This window comes from Bidens hawaiensis, unplaced genomic scaffold (assembly GCF_021521415.1).
Source record: "Bidens hawaiensis isolate Kalapana, Puna unplaced genomic scaffold, B.hawaiensis_p1.1 tig00049939_1, whole genome shotgun sequence".
NCBI lineage: Eukaryota > Viridiplantae > Streptophyta > Magnoliopsida > Asterales > Asteraceae > Bidens > Bidens hawaiensis.
Window position 1 is genome coordinate 77,517 of NW_027498952.1, and position 18,985 is coordinate 96,501.

Sequence of the window (18,985 nt, forward strand, 5' to 3'; positions counted from 1 at the left end):
ATGTTCAGGTTTGCTGTAGCTACATTTGGAGCTTGTGGACACGTAGGACGTTTTTACTTTTGGACCTAGATTAAAATGTATCAAGACAAGTTTTTGCTGTTCGAATATTATGATTTATAATATATTGATTTATGTTATCTTGTGTTTACCTTGCGCGTGCGTGAACGAATGTATTTATTAAATATTGACACCCAATAGTGTCACGAGTAATGAAACAATATGTGGCGCCCCGATGTATAATCCGCCTTTGGTCGGGGTGTTACAGATTGGTATCAGAGCTCGTTGACTTTAGGATAGGTGGTTAGACGTAACGGCCTAGAATACCTAAGAGTCCCTTCTCGCGCATGAGAGAAATCTCATGTTTGCGCGCTTATTGTTAATTACTCGTTATTTATGAATATGCTCGCGCTTGCGCAGTATATGACTTTATGTTTTATTCCGCGATATTTCGATTTTTATTGATTTTACTTACATATTCGTTTGTTGGATTTGAAAATCCGAAAAGTCATGGTGATACATGAATAGTTGATTTTCAATTTCCATTTACGATTATGTTCTGAGGTTGGAGACTTGAAAAGTCATGGTGATACATGAATTGTCAACCTCCAATACTCATTTTCTTGTATATTTTATATTGAAGATTGAAAAGTCATGGTGATACATGAATCGTCAATCTCCAATACTCGTTTGCTCGTATATTTTAAATTGGGAATTCGGAAAGTCATGGTGATACATGAATTGTCGATTCTTGATTCGAATTCGTTACCTTTATTAAGTCTGCATTTAGGATCATTTATTTTACTTTAACTTTTGATAGTATCTAACTCCGCGGAACCAAGCTTTATAGGGTTATACTTTGCGCTAAAACCAAGATATTAACTAAGAATTAAAACTTTTATAGAATGCCTCCGCTATCAGCTCGCCATCTCAAGAAGAAAGAAGCCTCGCGCAGACGTTCGCAGCAACGTTCCCAGGAAATGGCCGCCGCAATAGCCCAAGCTTTGAGCCAAAACAATACCAACACCTCTGGTTACAACATTAAGTCCTTTAACGCGGGTAACCCTCCAAAGTTCACAGGTCTTGAAGGAGCCACCGTGATGCTCCAGTGGCTTGAGAAAATAGAAAACACTTTCCTCCACACCCAATGCCCCTCAGACAGACGAACCCTGTATGCTTCCAGTGTCCTGGAATCCAGAGCGCTTACATGGTGGAATGGAGTAGCTCATGCGCGTGGCGCTGAAACTGCTTCTAACATGCCCTGGGAGGAATTCAAGGAAATTCTGACGCGAGAATTCTGCCCTCCCAACGAAGTTAAGCGCCTGGAGGAAGAATTTTGGAATCTTAAGCAGTACAGCGGTGAAGCGCGCGAGTACGCGACGCGTTTCCATGAACTAAGCCTGCTTGTCCCTCACCTTGTTACCCCTTCCCGCCGAGCCATAGAGAAATTCCTTGGGGGTCTCCCCATGGAAATTCAAGATTCTGTATGGGCCAGAAACCCAGTAACCCTCTCTGACGCCATCGAGTTGGCCGCTGTGCTCAGCGACAACCATGTCAGAGCAGGAACCCTGTTCCTGCGGGGAACAGAAAAGACCAAACTCACCAAAACTGCCCCTGAACCCGCAGAAACCAAACCAGAACCCTCAAACCATAACCAGAAACGTAGGCGCAGACAAGCTTATGCGCTTACCAACCCGCCCATTGTCCAGCAACCCATCTACCAACCTCCAGTTTACGCGCCTAACCCACTGTCAGCCTACCCAACTCCCCCTGTAGTCCACAACTATGCCTTAACCAATCCAGCACTCCCTGCCCCGCCAACTAAGAAACCTTACACAGGAAACCACCCCTTTTGCCCAACCTGTAGACTCCACCACCCACCTCAAGTCCCATGTCGACTTTGTAACCGATGTGGCCGCGCTGGTCACCTTGCAGAAAACTGTAGAGTCCTTCCCGCCAATCCAATTGCGCCAGCACCACCAGTCTACCCGCAGAACCCACAACCAACCTACCAAAACCCACGACCCAGATCGTGCTTTAACTGCGGTGATCCCAGTCATTTCCGGAACGCGTGCCCAAGACTACAAGTTCAGATTACACAAGCGAATCCGGTGAACCAGATTTCGAACCAAGTGACACGCGGACGAGCTTTTAACATAACCGCGCACCAAGCGCAAGCGAATAATGACGTAGTTAATGGTACATTTTTGCTTAACGGATTTTATGCTTCTGTACTTTTTGATACTGGCGCCGATCGAAGTTTTATCTCTCGCGCCTTCGAGCAGAAGCTTGCGCGACCGCGCAACGATTTAAAAGAAAATTTTTCAGTTGAATTGGCTAATGGCGAAACTGTTTTAATTAACTCTGTGATTAAAGATTGCACGCTTAACCTTAACGAAAACGATTTTCTGATCGACCTCATCCCCATGCCTCTTGGAAGCTTTGATGTTATTATTGGTATGGACTGGCTTACGCATAATCGCGCCGAAGTTATTTGCGCCAAGAAGATGATTCGCATACCTCGAGAAAATGGTGATCTTCACATCTACGGCGAAAAACCCTCCCGCGGTCTTAAACTTATGTCTTGCGCCGAAGCCCGTAGGCTCATGCGGAAGAAGTGTATTGCATTTCTAGCCCATGTGGTCAAACCTGCTGAAGAAAAGAAGAAGCTTCGCGATATCCCTGTTGTACGTGATTTCCCTGAAGTTTTTCCTGATGATCTTCCTGGTATCCCCCCGCTCGTGAAGTCGAGTTTCGTATTGATCTTGTCCCTGGTGCTTCCCCCGTAGCTAAATCTCCTTACCGTCTTGCGCCCGCTGAGATGCAAGAATTGGCAAGCCAACTTCAAGAGCTGACCGCTAAAGGATTCATTCGCCCTAGCTCTTCGCCCTGGGGTGCTCCGGTGTTGTTCGTTAAAAAGAAAGATGGATCGTTTCGCATGTGTATAGATTACCGCGAGTTGAACAAACTCACCATTAAAAACCGGTATCCCTTACCGTGTATTGACGACCTCTTTGATCAACTCCAAGGTGCCTCTTGTTTCTCGAAGATTGATCTCCGCTCTGGCTATCACCAGTTGCGCATCCGCGATGAAGATGTTCCGAAGACTGCTTTTCGAACTCGTTATGGCCATTTTGAATTCTTGGTCATGTCCTTCGGTTTAACCAACGCACCCGCCGTTTTCATGGATCTAATGAATCGGGTGTGTAGGCCTTTCTTGGATAAATTCGTGATTGTGTTTATCGATGATGTTCTGGTGTATTCTAAGACCAAGGCCGAGCATGAGCAACATCTCCGATTGGTGTTGCAAAAGCTTAGAACTGAGCAACTCTATGCTAAGCTCTCCAAGTGTGAATTTTGGTCGGATGAAGTACAGTTTCTTGGTCATGTTGTCAACAAGATGGGTATCCATGTCGACCCATCCAAGATTGAAGCAATCAAGAACTGGATTACGCCATCCACTCCTTCTGAGATCCGTTCCTTTCTGGGCTTAGCTGGTTATTACCGGCGCTTCATTTCGAACTTCTCGAAGATCGCTTTGCCTTTAACAGCTCTAACGCACAAAGGTAAACCGTATATTTGGGGCTCGAAGCAAGAAGAAGCCTTTCTAACGCTCAAGCGTTTGTTGTGTGAAGCTCCTGTCCTTGCGCTACCTGAGGGTAATGATGATTTTGTCGTGTACTGCGATGCCTCCAACCAAGGTCTCGGTTGTGTTCTTATGCAACGAGGCAAGGTTATCGCTTACGCATCAAGGCAACTTAAGGTTCACGAAAAGAATTATACAACTCACGACCTCGAACTTGGTGCAGTTGTTTTTGCCTTGAAGATCTGGAGACACTACCTTTATGGTACTAAGTGTATCCTTTACACTGACCATAAAAGCCTTCAGCATATCTTTGATCAAAAGGAACTCAACATGAGGCAACGCCGATGGAACGAACTCATCAGCGATTACGATTGTGAGATCCGGTATCATCCTGGTAAGGCTAATGTGGTAGCCGATGCGCTCAGCCGAAACCCTGCCAGCTTAACTGTATCTTGCCGCGCACCCAGCTTCACTTCGCGCCGATTCAAAGCAACCTTGAATCGCGTATCCGTGACGCGCAGCGCGCATCCATCAGTAATGGTAACCTTCGCGCCGAGTTAGCGTGTGGCGCGGAAGCACATTTTGTGCCCAATCTGAGTGGAATTCTTTGTTATCTTAATCGCATCTGGATTCCCTTTGATGAGAATCTTCGCGCTGATATCCTGAGTGAAGCGCATAAATCTCGATATTCTATTCATCCCGGCGCTGATAAGATGTACAAGGATTTGCGCATAACTTATTGGTGGCCCGGTATGAAGAAGGATATTGCTGTGTTCGTAGCTAAATGCCTGACTTGTTCTAAAGTAAAAGCTGAACACCAACGCCCATCTGGTTTGCTCGAACAACCAGAAATTCCTACGTGGAAATGGGAAGGTATAGCGATGGACTTTATTACCAAGTTACCTTTGACAGCAAGCAAACATGATAGCATTTGGGTAATAGTGGATCGTTTGACTAAGTCTGCTCACTTTCTGCCCATTCGTGAAAACTACCGTGTTGAGCATCTCATGCAGCTTTATGTCAAGGAAATTGTCTGCCGCCATGGTACTCCTTTGAGCATCATATCCGATCGCGATGGCCGTTTTATATCTCGCTTTTGGAAATCTCTCCAATCTGCGCTAGGAACTCGCTTGGACATGAGTACTGCATATCATCCTCAGACTGACGGACAGTCTGAGCGAACTATTCAAACTCTTGAGGATATGCTCCGATCTTGTGTTCTTGATTTTGGAGGTAATTGGGATTCACACCTGCCTTTGATTGAGTTCTCTTATAATAACAGCTATCATTCCAGTATTGGTATGGCCCCATTTGAAGCACTTTACGGTCGTAAGTGCCGCTCCCCGATTTGTTGGAGCGAAGTGGGTGAAGCTCAAATCACAGGACCCGAACTTGTTCAAGAGACAACCGATAAAATCGCCAAGATCCGTGATCATCTGCTGACTGCCAGAAGCCGACAGAAGAGTTACGCAGATCGTAGGCGGAAGCCTCTCGAATTTCAAGTTGGTGATCTTGTTCTCCTCAAAGTGTCGCCCTGGAAGGGTGTTGTCCGCTTTGGGAAGAAAGGTAAGCTTGCTCCTCGTTATGTTGGTCCATTCAAGATTCTCGCGCGTGTAGGAAAAGTTGCCTACAGACTAGACCTGCCGCCCGCGCTCAGTAATGTGCATCCAACGTTCCATGTATCCAATCTCAAGAAGTGTTTAGCTGACGAGAACCTTCACATCCCACTTGATGAAGTTCAAGTTGATGAAACTATGCATTTCGTGGAGAAGCCTGTTGAGATTATGGATCGCGAGGTTAAGCAAACCAAGCGCAGTCGCATCCCTATCGTGAAAGTTCGCTGGGAGTCCAAGCGCGGAGCCGAGTTTACATGGGAAAGGGAAGATCAAATGAAGATCAAGTACCCGCACCTGTTCTCTGCGCAACCTACTTCGAGAAATTTCGGGACGAAATTTCTTAAAGTAGGGGAGACTGTGACATCTGCCCCGATCCGACCCGACCCAGGTACCCGTTTTCCGATCCGATCTCTTTCTTTTATGATTTAATATTTATTTATACTTATTTTACTTTTAATAATAATAATATATTTTCCTTCCCGCCTCTTTCTCTCTCTTTCTTTCCGCCGTCCCGTCCCTCTCCTTCTCTCTTTCCGCCTTCTTTTCCCTCTTGTCGCCGTCCCGCCCTTGCGCCTTGTTTCCCTCTTTTTCTTCTAACTCTTTGCTTGTCCTTTGTTCCTTCCCGCCTAAGGTTGTCTGCGCAGCTCCACGCGCCAGACCCCTTACAAGGAATCCTGCGTGAAGACCACCTGTTACAGCGATACGCGAGACGAACTCTTCTCGCAGCACGCTAAGAATTGTAATTCTTCTCGCAGCGCGCTAAGAACGGTAGTTCTTCCCGCGACGCGCTAAGGATTTGTAGTTCTTCTCGCAGCGCGCTAAGAATCGTAGTTCATCCCTCGACGCACGAAGAATTATAGTTCTTCCCGCGGCGCGCTAGGAATTTTAGTTCCTCCCGCGGCGCGCTAAGAAATGTGATTCTTCCCGCGGCACGCTTAGAAATGTAGTTCTTTCCGCGACGCGTTAAGGTTGGTTCCGTCTGCCTTCGCGCTCGCGCTCTCTTGACCTTCTGTGTCTGCCTTCGCGCTCGAGCCTCCTCGCGCTAAACCCTTTGAGTTTTCTTCTGTTTAATCTAGCCGTTTGCTTTTGTGTTGTCTTATCTTTTGTGCTGTTGACCTAATCTGCTTTATGTCTGAAAAGTTACTTTCGGCGCAGCATGCGCACCAACCCCATTGGTTGGCAGAAAAAGTGACTGACATAATCTTTTGAGATCTGCTTTTGCCATGCTTGACCAGTACATTTTTCTGAACCGCCCATGCTTTTTACTGTTCCCTGTCAGCTTTATCTTGCCCCCTGCAGCTGCCATATCTTTTGATATCTTTTGCTTTTGGAATCTTTTGCTCTTTGAGATCTTTTTCCCCTTTTCTAGGGATTGTGTTCCCTAGGGTTTTTCTATAAATAATAATAATATTTTCCTAACACATCACACACAAAACACTTAATCTCTCCTGTTCTCTTGCTCCTTGCTCTCTCTGCCGCCTCCCTCTCTGCCTCCGTCTTCCTCCCTGTTCTGCCCTGCTTTTCCGGTAAAATATATTATATATAATAATTTACTTATTAATTATGCTAACTTATAATCAAGACTTAAAACAAATCATTAAAACAATAATCTTGTTTATAGGTTAACTTGTGCTTGTTTAAAGTTGGTTCTTGCTTTATCTTACACCGCATCGTTTATCATGTGAGTAATCTCGTACCTAATCCCTTTTTGCTTTTAACGTTTTGGGATGTTCATGTGTTCATACAAACTTAGAGTCTTAAACTGTTTATGAACTTTAGTCGCGCAGTATCCCATGTGTTGAGGACGTAGACTTGGCTGTTTATTTGTATGTGTGGATCATTAACCGTCTTGTCGGTCTATTCCGCAGTTCTCATGGTACCATTAGATGAACACGGGAGAACTATCGTTTATGATTTTCTCTTTTGTTTGCACATGCACAGTTTGTCTTGTTTGTGAGCTCAATTGTGAGCACTGACAGTCTATGAATCTTAGAGTTGGTCCCGATCAGATTACACCCTTGTTGAAAACCAGACATACACATGTTGCGCGCAGATTTATTGTTATCTATGTATTGTATTAAACTTGATTTCTCACCAACACGCAAGTGTTTGACGTTTATTTTAACACATGTTCAGGTTTGCTGTAGCTACATTTGGAGCTTGTGGACACGTAGGACGTTTTTACTTTTGGACCTAGATTAAAATGTATCAAGACAAGTTTTTGCTGTTCGAATATTATGATTTATAATATATTGATTTATGTTATCTTGTGTTTACCTTGCGCGTGCGTGAACGAATGTATTTATTAAATATTGACACCCAATAGTGTCACGAGTAATGAAACAATATGTGGCGCCCCGATGTATAATCCGCCTTTGGTCGGGGTGTTACATTTAGGGGGGGGGCTGTGTCCTTATTAGAGAACCCGCTAAGATCAAAATCGGGAAGTGAAGTACGTAAACGATCCATCGCACGCCTGTAATCAGTGTCCAACCCATCAATACCACATCCCCGAAGAATGTGGTCCTGCAAACTCCATGATTGTGCTCTCGAAGCCACAAAAGCATATGTAGATACATCCCTAGCCGAACATATACCCAACCCCCCAAAACGGGTCGGAAGAGATGTCAACCTCCATTGGAAATCCCCGAAGAACGGCCCCCGACAAACCACGATGTCCTCAATCGCCCCTCGAAGGCCATTATCAAAAATAGAAACAGCTTCCTCCACGTACATAGGTTGGCACGTTCTTAAGCCAAACAACAGCTTTGCGACCCCCATACATGAGCGAAGCAAAAGAAGCTCGCATTGAGGGTCTTGAAGCCTTGGGAGATAACTCATCAAAAGCATATGGTCCTGCAAACTCCATGATTGTGCTCTCGAAGCCACAAAAGCATATGTAGATACATCCCTGGCCGAACATATACCCAACCCCCAAAACGGGTCGGAAGAGATGTCAACCTCCATTGGAAATCCCCGAAGAACGGCCCCCGACAAACCACGATGTCCTCAATCGCCCCTCGAAGGCCATTATCAAAAATAGAAACAGCTTCCTCCACGTACATAGGTTGGCACGTTCTTAAGCCAAACAACAGCTTTGCGACCCCTATACATGAGCGAAGCAAAAGAAGCTCGCATTGAGGGTCTTGAAGCCTTGGGAGATAACTAATCAATTCCACAGCACTAGATGCCCTTTTCACAGCCAAACTACTGATAAACCCAGCATCCCGACTTACAGCGCCACCAAGGAGTTTCACACCAAGCACTAGCATTCTAAAGCATTAGCCACCTCTTTAGTGTCCCCGATAATCGTACCATCATCCAAGTACCAAGCATGGAAAAGAAGTTTGCAACGATCTCTGATTCGGTGAACAAGTGGATGCAAAACTAAGGCAAAGAGAAGAGGCCCAAATGGGTTCCCCTGCTGAACCCCAGTGGTGGACCTAATGTAAGCATGTAAACTCAAAATGCATTTTTATAGTTGAACCATATACACTCACTTAAGTCGGTTTCATTATACATTGAATTTAAAATAATAAACTTATCCTATGCACAAACGTGCACTTTACTTCAACATTATTATTATTATTTATTTATTTATTTATTTGTTAATTTTCATATTGTGCACACAACACTCTGTTAATATTTTCGTATATTATTTATTATTATTATTATAAGTAATTTAGCTCAAATATTATTTTTGTCTTATAACTTATAAAATATAATATTTTATGAAATTTAAAATATGCCGTTAGAACAAACTCGTTTTTCTCTATGTTTCGACCTAAGTTTTATTAGAAACGGAACAAGGTCAAATATAATATATTTTAATATTATTAAACGATGTTTTATAGTATTAATCGTTTGTTTCAATACCTCATACCTCATATAATCATTTTACTAATTACTTACTCTTTTATCCGTTATAGATACCCGTCTCATCAGTTTTTTTTTCTTAAAGCTTCGTTATATCTATTAAGCACATTATTTAATCATCCTTGAGTATGAATTAAAATATATTATTTATATTCAGAAATAGGATATTACATTAAGGGAAGAAAATAATATAGAGATATGATGCAAATGAAGTTATATAGGTAATAGGATGCACCAAACTAAGCACAAGTATTTTGAACAGTAATTAACCATGTGAGGTTAACCTATTTTGATAATCAAAAATCAAAATATATGAAATTTACATGTTATATCTATATAATTCTGAATTCGAATAGTAACTTATTGTTGGAAAAACAAAGACCAAAATAATTTGAAAGGCAAAGTAGGGAGTTTGTATGGTGGGTTTAGAGTTGGCTTTATAAAAGAGGAGAAAAGTTAAAAGCAAAAATATTGGTAACCAATTCACATCGCTTTTCTTTTGCTTGGATTGGGCCCATGAGCCCATCTATTCATCATCATCGTACTCAGTATATTCCACCAATAGCAAAAGCTATAGTAGAATCTGAGGAGGGTAAGATCTAACAAACATGCAAAAATCCATAGTCCATAGGAATAAGAGTTGCCACTAAGTATCGTGAATATAACGGGATTATAACAAGTAGAGGTGCACAAAAAAACCCGAGCCCGGAACCGGACCCGACAAATATACCCGGAACCGGTTTTTCTTATACCCGGGTTTTTAATATCCGAACCCGTACGACCCTACCCGTAGGGTACAGATATGGTATGCATTTTAGTACCAAAACGAGTACCCGGAACCGGGCCCGATTTATACCCGGTAATACCCGAAACCCGGAACCGGTTACATACCCGGAACCGGGTTTTTCCAATACCCGAAACCGGGTTGTTCAAATACCCAAAATTACCCGAAAAATACCTGAAAAATACCCGAAAATACCCCTAAAAATTGTAACCCCTTAAAAAATCCAATCTATATAAAAAAACACGGAAAAAAACCCTCAAAAAACCCAAAAATAGGGTTTTTTCAATACCCGAAAATAGGGTATTCAAATACCCGGTTTTAGAATACCTGGTTCCATACCCGATCACCGAACCCGATGCATAGGGTATGGTTTTTAGAGATAATACCCGGACCCGAACCCGAACCCGACCCCGACCCCGACCCGGGTATTACCAATACCCAATTTTCCAATACCCGGTCATACCCGAACTCGGTTCCATATCCAAACCCAGGTATTTGAAAAACCCAATTTGTGCACCTCTAATAATAAGTGCTTTGATTCACAACATATCATGTAGGTATCTTTTGATGCTTTTTCATGATTAATGGAAAAGAATGGTCCCTCTAAGCCTCAATGTGAAATTGAAACACTCGTTTTTAGGTTTTGGGTGACAATATAGTTAAGGAAAGATAATGACCACCACAACACCAAAACAACCTCACCCTCATCAGGCTTTGCGTTCGGTCCAAATGGGTCCGAGTCGTTAGCATATTGGCCCGTATAACTTGTTCAATAAATATCACATTTAAGTTGAGTTGCAAGTAAATACGCCAACCCGTTTCTTGACCACTTTGATTCATCCACCAACCTGTTCAAGGTCGTGTCCTGATTACATGATTTTAAGCCTCACATCACTTTTTAAGGCTGTAAGACTAGAATCAAATATGGTACTCACTTTTTGATAAGAAACAACCATCATAGCAAAGCTATTGGTAAAGTCTATGAAGGATGAAATGTTGACAAACCATACATACATCTATCTAGAAGAATAGAGATTCTACTTTCAGAGAGACCCCCGGCTCTAATAAATTAATTTTAAAGATTTATATAAATTATATGTCTCCCGTTACTATTGCTATAGCAAATTAGTTTATAACAATAAAAAGTATACATTGCAAATACACTTACAATTATACATGAACAGTTAAAGGTAAAGAGGCATGCTCATGGCCATCAATCTTATCTCTTAGCACAACCCACAACCATATGTTGCCTTCCAATTATAGTGCACCACCAAAAATACTATGTGTTCATAAAAAAAGACGAGCATTTGTTTCATATAAAGTTGATATATGCACAACATTGCAATCGTACGTAATGTATCCAAGTGGATAAACTGTCTTCAATAATATTTAATTTTAAATAAAGTCAGATTATTAATTTGAACAGTCTCAAAATTAAACATGCTATATTGCTCTAAATGACGTAGATCATCGCTTTAATAAACGAAGATTTTGGTAGTATTTTCTAAGCCATTGGTTAATGATCTTCACTTCCTGTTTTCGCTGAGTAACCAACCACTCGGGATCAGTCTTCATCGAGTATGATATGTCCAAGCAATGTGAACCTGCAAGTTCCAAATCAACCAAATCGAAGCTTTAGCTTAAAGCACAAGTCATCGTCATAATATGAATCTTATCGAAACATACCATTAGTTGTTTTGATGGCAAGTATGGACTCTGAAATATCTTCTAACACTCTGCAACAACGTAAAGAGAAGATACCATCACAGTTCACATCATATATACATTTGATCAAAGGCACGTGCCCTTTTTCGGCATGCTAGGGATTTATGACTTTAAGGCATGTCACAATATACCCATACATATATATTATATATTAAAAAAAACAAACATAAGTTTTATGTTCATATATACCCTCCACTGCTATATGGATCTCTTAAACCATTAGAGAAAATGATGTTACTTCCAAACTTGCTAAGTATCAGCCTTATGTCCTACAATGTTGTATACAAAATGGACATTCAGTCATATAACCTGCGCAATAGATCAAACTAACACTACATATGTAAATATATGTTCAAAAAAGAAAACAGTTACCTGACCGCCATAATATGTTGTAGTCCAATGCGGTCGAGGCATAACACCAAACATTTTGTGACAGTCGTTGTTGTATCTTTTCGCGTCAAAAGGCGACCTCGGGAACATGCTATCATTACTAGTTACACCAACGGGCATCACCATCTCACTACAAGACTAACGTAAGGGAAAAGTTTAGTTTGTGAATAAATTCGTAATATTTTATAAAATATAAAGCAATTAATAAATTTTCATAGCTTAATTAGTATTTATATATATAACTATCTAATGTATGAAATTACTTACTTGCCATTGCCATCCAATGGATGTTTGACTAACTTCCTGTGTGATGTCGTAACATGGTCTACCCGGTTGATAAGCAACAAGCCCGGCGAATATACGATCAAGAATATCGGTGGCATTGCTTGTTCCATCGATGGCTTGACAAATTTTGGTCGTTGAATAATTTGGTGGAGCATTATATTGAGCTGCCCCAGCGTACATAGAGTCTAAGTAGTCCCCAAGCTCAAAATAATCCTTTAATGGCCTTAACAAATGAATAGGTAAACAAGATAATTAACTTAAGCCCATAATAGTCAAATGAATATATTATGATTACTTACGAGCAAGTTTTGAATTTTTGGGAGAGAATAGCAAGACCATTCGGCATCGAAGCAACTTTATCGAGCTCATGCCATGATCGCCTTATAGTCTTGTAACAATTTTCGCTCGCTTCCTAAACACATAAACAGTTAGCTCAACATAACACGATTTGCTTACAAACATTATTTTTATAACTCGATTTTTAACCTTGAAATCTTTGGTAACGATTGAATAATAACCATCTTGAGGTGTTAGACCGTCGAAGTATAGAATGGGAGCCGATGAAGCAAGAGCCCCAAGTGCGATATGCGGATACTTGAGACGAAACCACGATGCGAGCACTAAAACAAATGATTTTATAGCGATAATTTAAAGCATTGTCACAAGTTAAATAATGAAACATTTGATATATGTTATATATGTTTTTAAGGTTAAGTGACTTACTCCCACCATATGACCCTCCGATAACAATAATAGGAGAATTGTGTGCATGTAGTTTATTTTTGATATGAAGCAATAACTCGGCATAATCTGCTAACGCTTGGGCCGAGTTAAAATATCCACGAATCGTCTTGTTTTTCAGCGATTCTTTCATGGCGTCTATGGATTCGGGTCTACCCTTTAACCCGACCGGATTTGATTCTCCATAAAAACGATGCTAGTAACACAAATTAAAAGAAAAAAAATAGGTTACATAAACACTAAGTTATAACAAGAAAAATTAAATAATATTGCATATACTTCAAAATAGACTAAAAGAGCGTAACTATACTTTTAAGTCGGTCTAAATAGGTTAACAAGTCCTAACACATATAACCATAATGTATGTCATGCATTTGGTTCTTAGCTAGTGGCTAAGAGGTTTTAGTTTTGGTTTTAATATATTTCGTCTTAAAAAAGAAACATAAACTCTACTGCACACCTCCAAGTAGACCACAAGAGCCTTAAAACGTGGAGCGTTTTCAGTAAGGAACCCGGTGAATGCAACGTCTAGGTCGACGGGTTGTTCGGCGCCAAGATACGCGAAGATTGGTGAACTCGTGTTCGCACCACCCCACCATTTAGAGTTCATCATATACCTTTGTTGAAACTTGGCATAACTTTCCGGCTGGTAGTTGAAGTGGTCAAGTGCTTGATTATAGAAAAAAGTTTCAAAGTCATTAGAAGCCGCGGCCGAAACACGGGTCGGGTCTTTTAGTAACGGGTTGACCGGACTTAGTGGTGGAGTCTTCTTGGGTGCACTGATGGTTGTGATCGGGGCCAAGGTGACCTCAAATAGCACAAGACATTGGAGGACGAATCTCATGGTTTGAGTCATGAGAGTATGACTTCTAATGAGACATAAAATTTTGAGGAAGCTAATGTAGTATTTATAATGGTTTATTTTCATTTTCATATTGATGTATTCAAACTAGATTTTGGAATATAAATAATGCTTGGAAATAAACTAACTTGTCTTAACTTAATATTATTTTAGTGCGTGAAGGTGGGATTGAAAGTGTAAATATATTCTTTATGGTTCAACGTCAATTAAATCTTAGCGTATTAACTGGGGTTTATAACAACCATCTTAACTAATTATATCTTCTGCACATCCTTACCAACAAGTTTATTTTTACTCATTTGTTTTATTATTATAAATGATGGCAATTACCGGTTTTATATGTTTGTAATGTTAATTGTTACTACTCAACACTTTTATAATTTATTAGTTTATGTAAAAATTTTACATCGCCTTGCTATTATGAGGATTGCTTATTGACTTAATTAGCTATTCAGATTATTCGAATCTTAGTTCTTTAAAAGTGAATTCCTGAAACAGATTAAATTCAAAATTGTGAATTTGATTCTGGATGGATTCATATAAATTAAAAATAGGAAAATAAATAATATAAAATATATAAATCAACTCGTATATAAGAACTGCTTTATAAGTTTTAAAATAGAATTTGATTCGAAAACAAAATTGAAAATTTTGATTGGATACTAATATGCTTGGGAACCGAATTCAAATATGACTTGGTTCAATCAATGAGAAAGTATCATGTCAAAAGTAATGTCAAAAGTATAAAGTGCATGAAGATTATAAAGATTTATTATAGATATGTGGAACTAGAAATTATGAAAAAAAATATGGAGAAACATTTTTTTAAATTGATTTTTAAAATAAAATTTAATTTATATATTTAAAATCATATATATACATTAAATAAAATAAACATAATATTCATTAATTCAAATACAAATAATAAAAAACAATACTTTTTAATTTTTAAAAAATACTTAAATATTTAATTAAACTACATCTGAAGTAGGTTTTTTTTTATATTGATTAAAAAAATTAGGTATGTGAATGTTTATTTATTGGTGAAAAATATTATTTATTAATTTATTTATAAATTTAACGGTTAGATGACCTTTCAAAACGGACAACATTTATCATTGGGTTCTCATATCCAAATATCCAAGCAGAACCCTCTACCAAAAGGGTTAGTGGTGGTGTTATTGACCAACCCGAGTGAAGCCGACACCAACCTGAGCCCGACCTCGAATACCCAAAGTAAAGTTTCTGAAGAAATATAATTAAAAATAATTTAAAGTAAAGTGGTGAACAATATTTCTTGTGCCCGTCTTTTTAGGAATTATTTCGATGGAGTGATTCGTGCAAAACATGGTACAGTGACACACAATCACAAATGGAGCATTTTAAAAAAATCTCCATCCACTCAAGAGTTCGATCAATTTAGTTTTGTAAAAAAAAAATGGTATAACGATTTATCCTTAAAATGTTTATATGTGTTATGATAGGTTGTAAATTATATAAAAAAAGAATCAGAAAATGTGACTTGTAGATCGTGATTGCCCAGCAAAATATTCATCCACCAAGTTGGGTTAGGCTTTATCAATCAAAGATGACAAATCATCAACTATCATTGACAAGGTAAACGTTTGCAATAAAATTCAAATTACGCGTAACGAATTAATAACGAATTTTGATAACAACCAGCCTAAACTATAATTAAATATGTACCTTTAAATAGTTAGATGAATATGATCTGTTGATAATCTTTTTTGACATATCTATAACTACTAGCAAATGAGTTTTCACCGACAGGTAAATCTTTGTTGTGTTAGCAATGGAAAAACACAAAATCAAAAATAATTTTTAAGGTTCGTCACGGATAAGTTGGTAATTACTGACGAATTACCATCATGAAGAGAAAAACACTCCAAGTAGAGAGAAATACTGGAATTTTGTGAGCAATAATTTGTTATTGATTACTTACAGAGTATTGGCGACGGATTACCAACGTCAGTTTCAGATTAGACTTTAGATAAGATCTCGCACCAGACTTTTCATTTGTTGTTGGGTGAGTTCAATGTATTACAAATATATCATCGATGAATCGCCTCACTATTTGAAGATGAAATTTCAAATCGTTTTCGATCCTTTCTCGGACTTTTACATTGTCGGGAACTATCTTAGTTAGATGGGTGATCCATCGGTGAATCTATCAGAAATTTTTATTATACATATTCCTAATAATGTTATGTGTTAGTATGGTTCTTGAAAGTAGATGCCAATTGTAAATCTAGAAGGGTCATTTTTGTAACATCGAGAATAGCAAATAACTTTAAATTGAATTGTTAGTTGGGTTGAAGTGGTTGTGCTAATAGTTTCTTATTTGACTGTACACTTCTTGTTAATTTGTCCATGAAAATATGTCACTAACCCTTCCGTGAAACTGTCATGGTAATAATTTCTATGATCCGTCGGCAATCCATCATTGTTAAGCCTGTTAATGATCTCTCAGAAACTCTTGTCGATGCTCTGTAGGAAAACACATTACCCACACTCTCTTTTCCAACGAAGTATCAAACATATACGAAGGTCTAAAACTAAATAAAACGTTGAGACATTTCTTATTTTCTTACTTTTTTTTATGTGTATAGCACTACTAGTAGGGGTGCAAACAAGCCGAGTTATTCGCGAGCTACTCAAGTTCGGCTCGTAAAAAAGCTCGATCGAGCCGAGCTTAATCGAGCCCAAGCTCGAGCCTAAAAGTAAGCTTGTTTAATAAACGAGCCCGAGCCAGAGCTTCATTTATCGAGCTCGAGCCGGCTCGCGAGCCTAAACGAGCCTGCCATATATATATATATTTAATATATATTTAATATATATAATGTTATGAAAAAATAACTAAATAATATACATTATTTTATGCATAAAATTATAATGAAACACACACACACACACACACACACACATATATATATAATTATAAATATAAAAAATAAATTAATAAATATAAACGAGCCGAGCCTGAGCCGAACTCGAGCTTGAAAATCTACTCAGGAGCCGAACTCGAGCTCCATATAAGTTAAACGAGCCGAGCTCGAGCTTAGTCGAGCTCGGGCTCGACTCGTTTGCACCCCGTGCGCTAGTGAGTATCTAAAAACTATGGAATATGAATACTATGTAATGACAATAGATATGAGACATTCCTCCTTAGCTTATGACACATTAGTGAGTTACTAATTCTAAGAAAAATTTACTTTCAAAGACCTATAATTCATAAACCCTATTAAAAATGAAGGCCTAAAACTGGAGGCCTAAAGCGTTGGTCTGACGATAACACTAACACTTTGGAATCTATCGGAGGTTTGAAATGAATGCTTTCTAATAGATACTTTAAATAATTATGTTAACTGTATAGTGTATATACACCAAATCTGGCAAAGTAAAAAAACTTAAGTAAAAACAAAATGGGCAAATTGATTTTCTATCTTATAGTCCACTACTAAAAGCAGCAACAATGTTCTGGGATCATAATTTCATGTTATCTTTAACCTAGAATGTAAGAATACTTCGTTTAAATTTATTTCTAACATTGGTGTTATCGTGTACAAATGGTAAAAGTTCAAGAGCACATAATTACTATTTTGAGGTTGTTATATAATTACTACCGTTTGTATAATCACTCATTTGAATTCTCTACGCTGTGTTTTTCTAGGAAAGAGAGGAAATTATGATATCTTTACAACTTGGAAATTAGCTCACATAATCAATACAAAGGGGATTTATGGGTCAAATAAGACACATTCCATGGAACCCAAGAGCAAGCCCAAATGCAACGACAAGGAGAACGCTAGTTAGAAAAGAGAAAGCCCAATAAACGTGTATTATAAATTTAAAACATAAAAATATATAATTTTTTTAACGTGCACCTCAATTTGATAATTCAAGTGTAACTAGTAGCTGTACCTGCGCGTTGCCGCAGGCCAAGTCATCGTCCTGTTTTATTTTTGTGTGTTGTCATTCGTATGATACAATAGCCATATCGTTGTTAAATTAGAACCTGGTTTCGTACATATATATTTAAGTTCAAAATATGAAGTGGTCTTTACATACATATATATTTCCAAGCCAAGTCTTTGGGCTTCATTCCACAGTTACAAGGCTCCTTCTTGTTGGCTTTGTTCATCAAGCCAATTCTTGTTTCATTCCATAGTTCAGTTCGTTGTTTATATTCTACAAAAATGAGTTTTCTTCTTCAATAAATGATCAAAAGGGGTTAAGAGTGGCTTGTTTCATAGCCTGCGTTTCTTGCGTTAGCATGGATGCTTCTTCCATTACATCATTATAGAAAACTGCAAGTACATCGGACGTGTCTTTCGGTTATAGAAACCACGCAGTACGTGTCCAGTAAGCATTTTTTTTTGTTAGTGACTAATTATAGTAAGCCTAACAAAACCACAGAAAGCATTTTTGGTTAGTGACTAATTATAATGAGCGTAACAAACCACAGAATTTAAGTTTCACGATTGATCAATTTGGTAATAAGTAAATAGAACCCTAATTGAGCCAATATACTCTCTAATATTATTAGCAAACGTAAAAAAACTAACCTGCAACATGTTATCATTTATCAACTACTTCCATTATTAGTAAACACATATAATCTTATGTATGATCTAGCTTCAAAACCAAAAAAAGTAGCTAGCTTTACAGTTAACTTTGACATTAGACCAAGTCACATTGGATAGGTTTTGTTACCTGAGTGTATGTTAGACCCTTAAGAGTTATTTAACCTGTTTAGTTGAATAAGTTTTGTTTCGTTGGCCCATTTCGTCTTTCTGATTGAACATATTATCTATGTTAAGTTAAACGGTCGTCTCAGGTTTAATCGTTACTCATTTAGGGGTTTGCCTCTTTTGCCCGCTTAGTTAAACAGGTTGTGCAGGGTTTTACGTGTTAGATCTGTTTAACTAAACATCTGTGAGGATTGGCCTGTTTAATCCGTTTAAGTTAACGGATCATTTTTTGTTGTTGTTGTTGTTGTTGTATTTAACCCGTTTGCCTAAATGACGCATTGTTTTGTTCCGCCTATTTAGCTAATTTAACTAAACGGGTTTATCCTGTGAGTGGCATTCTAATATTCA

At 38.8% G+C, this 18,985-nt stretch overlaps 1 protein-coding gene across 1 annotated transcript; it reads right to left on the reverse strand.

Annotated features, from left to right (window-relative positions):
- Window positions 1–11,245: 11,245 nt before the first annotated feature.
- LOC143598323 (uncharacterized) lies at window positions 11,246–13,847 on the reverse strand. The gene is made up of 9 exons (XM_077076562.1): window positions 13,464–13,847; window positions 12,986–13,199; window positions 12,749–12,882; window positions 12,562–12,674; window positions 12,245–12,485; window positions 11,960–12,115; window positions 11,777–11,856; window positions 11,549–11,598; window positions 11,246–11,466 (listed from the first exon to the last, which is right to left on the reverse strand). The coding sequence occupies exons 1-9, from the start codon at window positions 13,845–13,847 to the stop codon at window positions 11,330–11,332; spliced, it is 1,509 nt and encodes a 502-aa protein (XP_076932677.1). The 3' UTR covers window positions 11,246–11,329.
- Window positions 13,848–18,985: the final 5,138 nt, after the last annotated feature.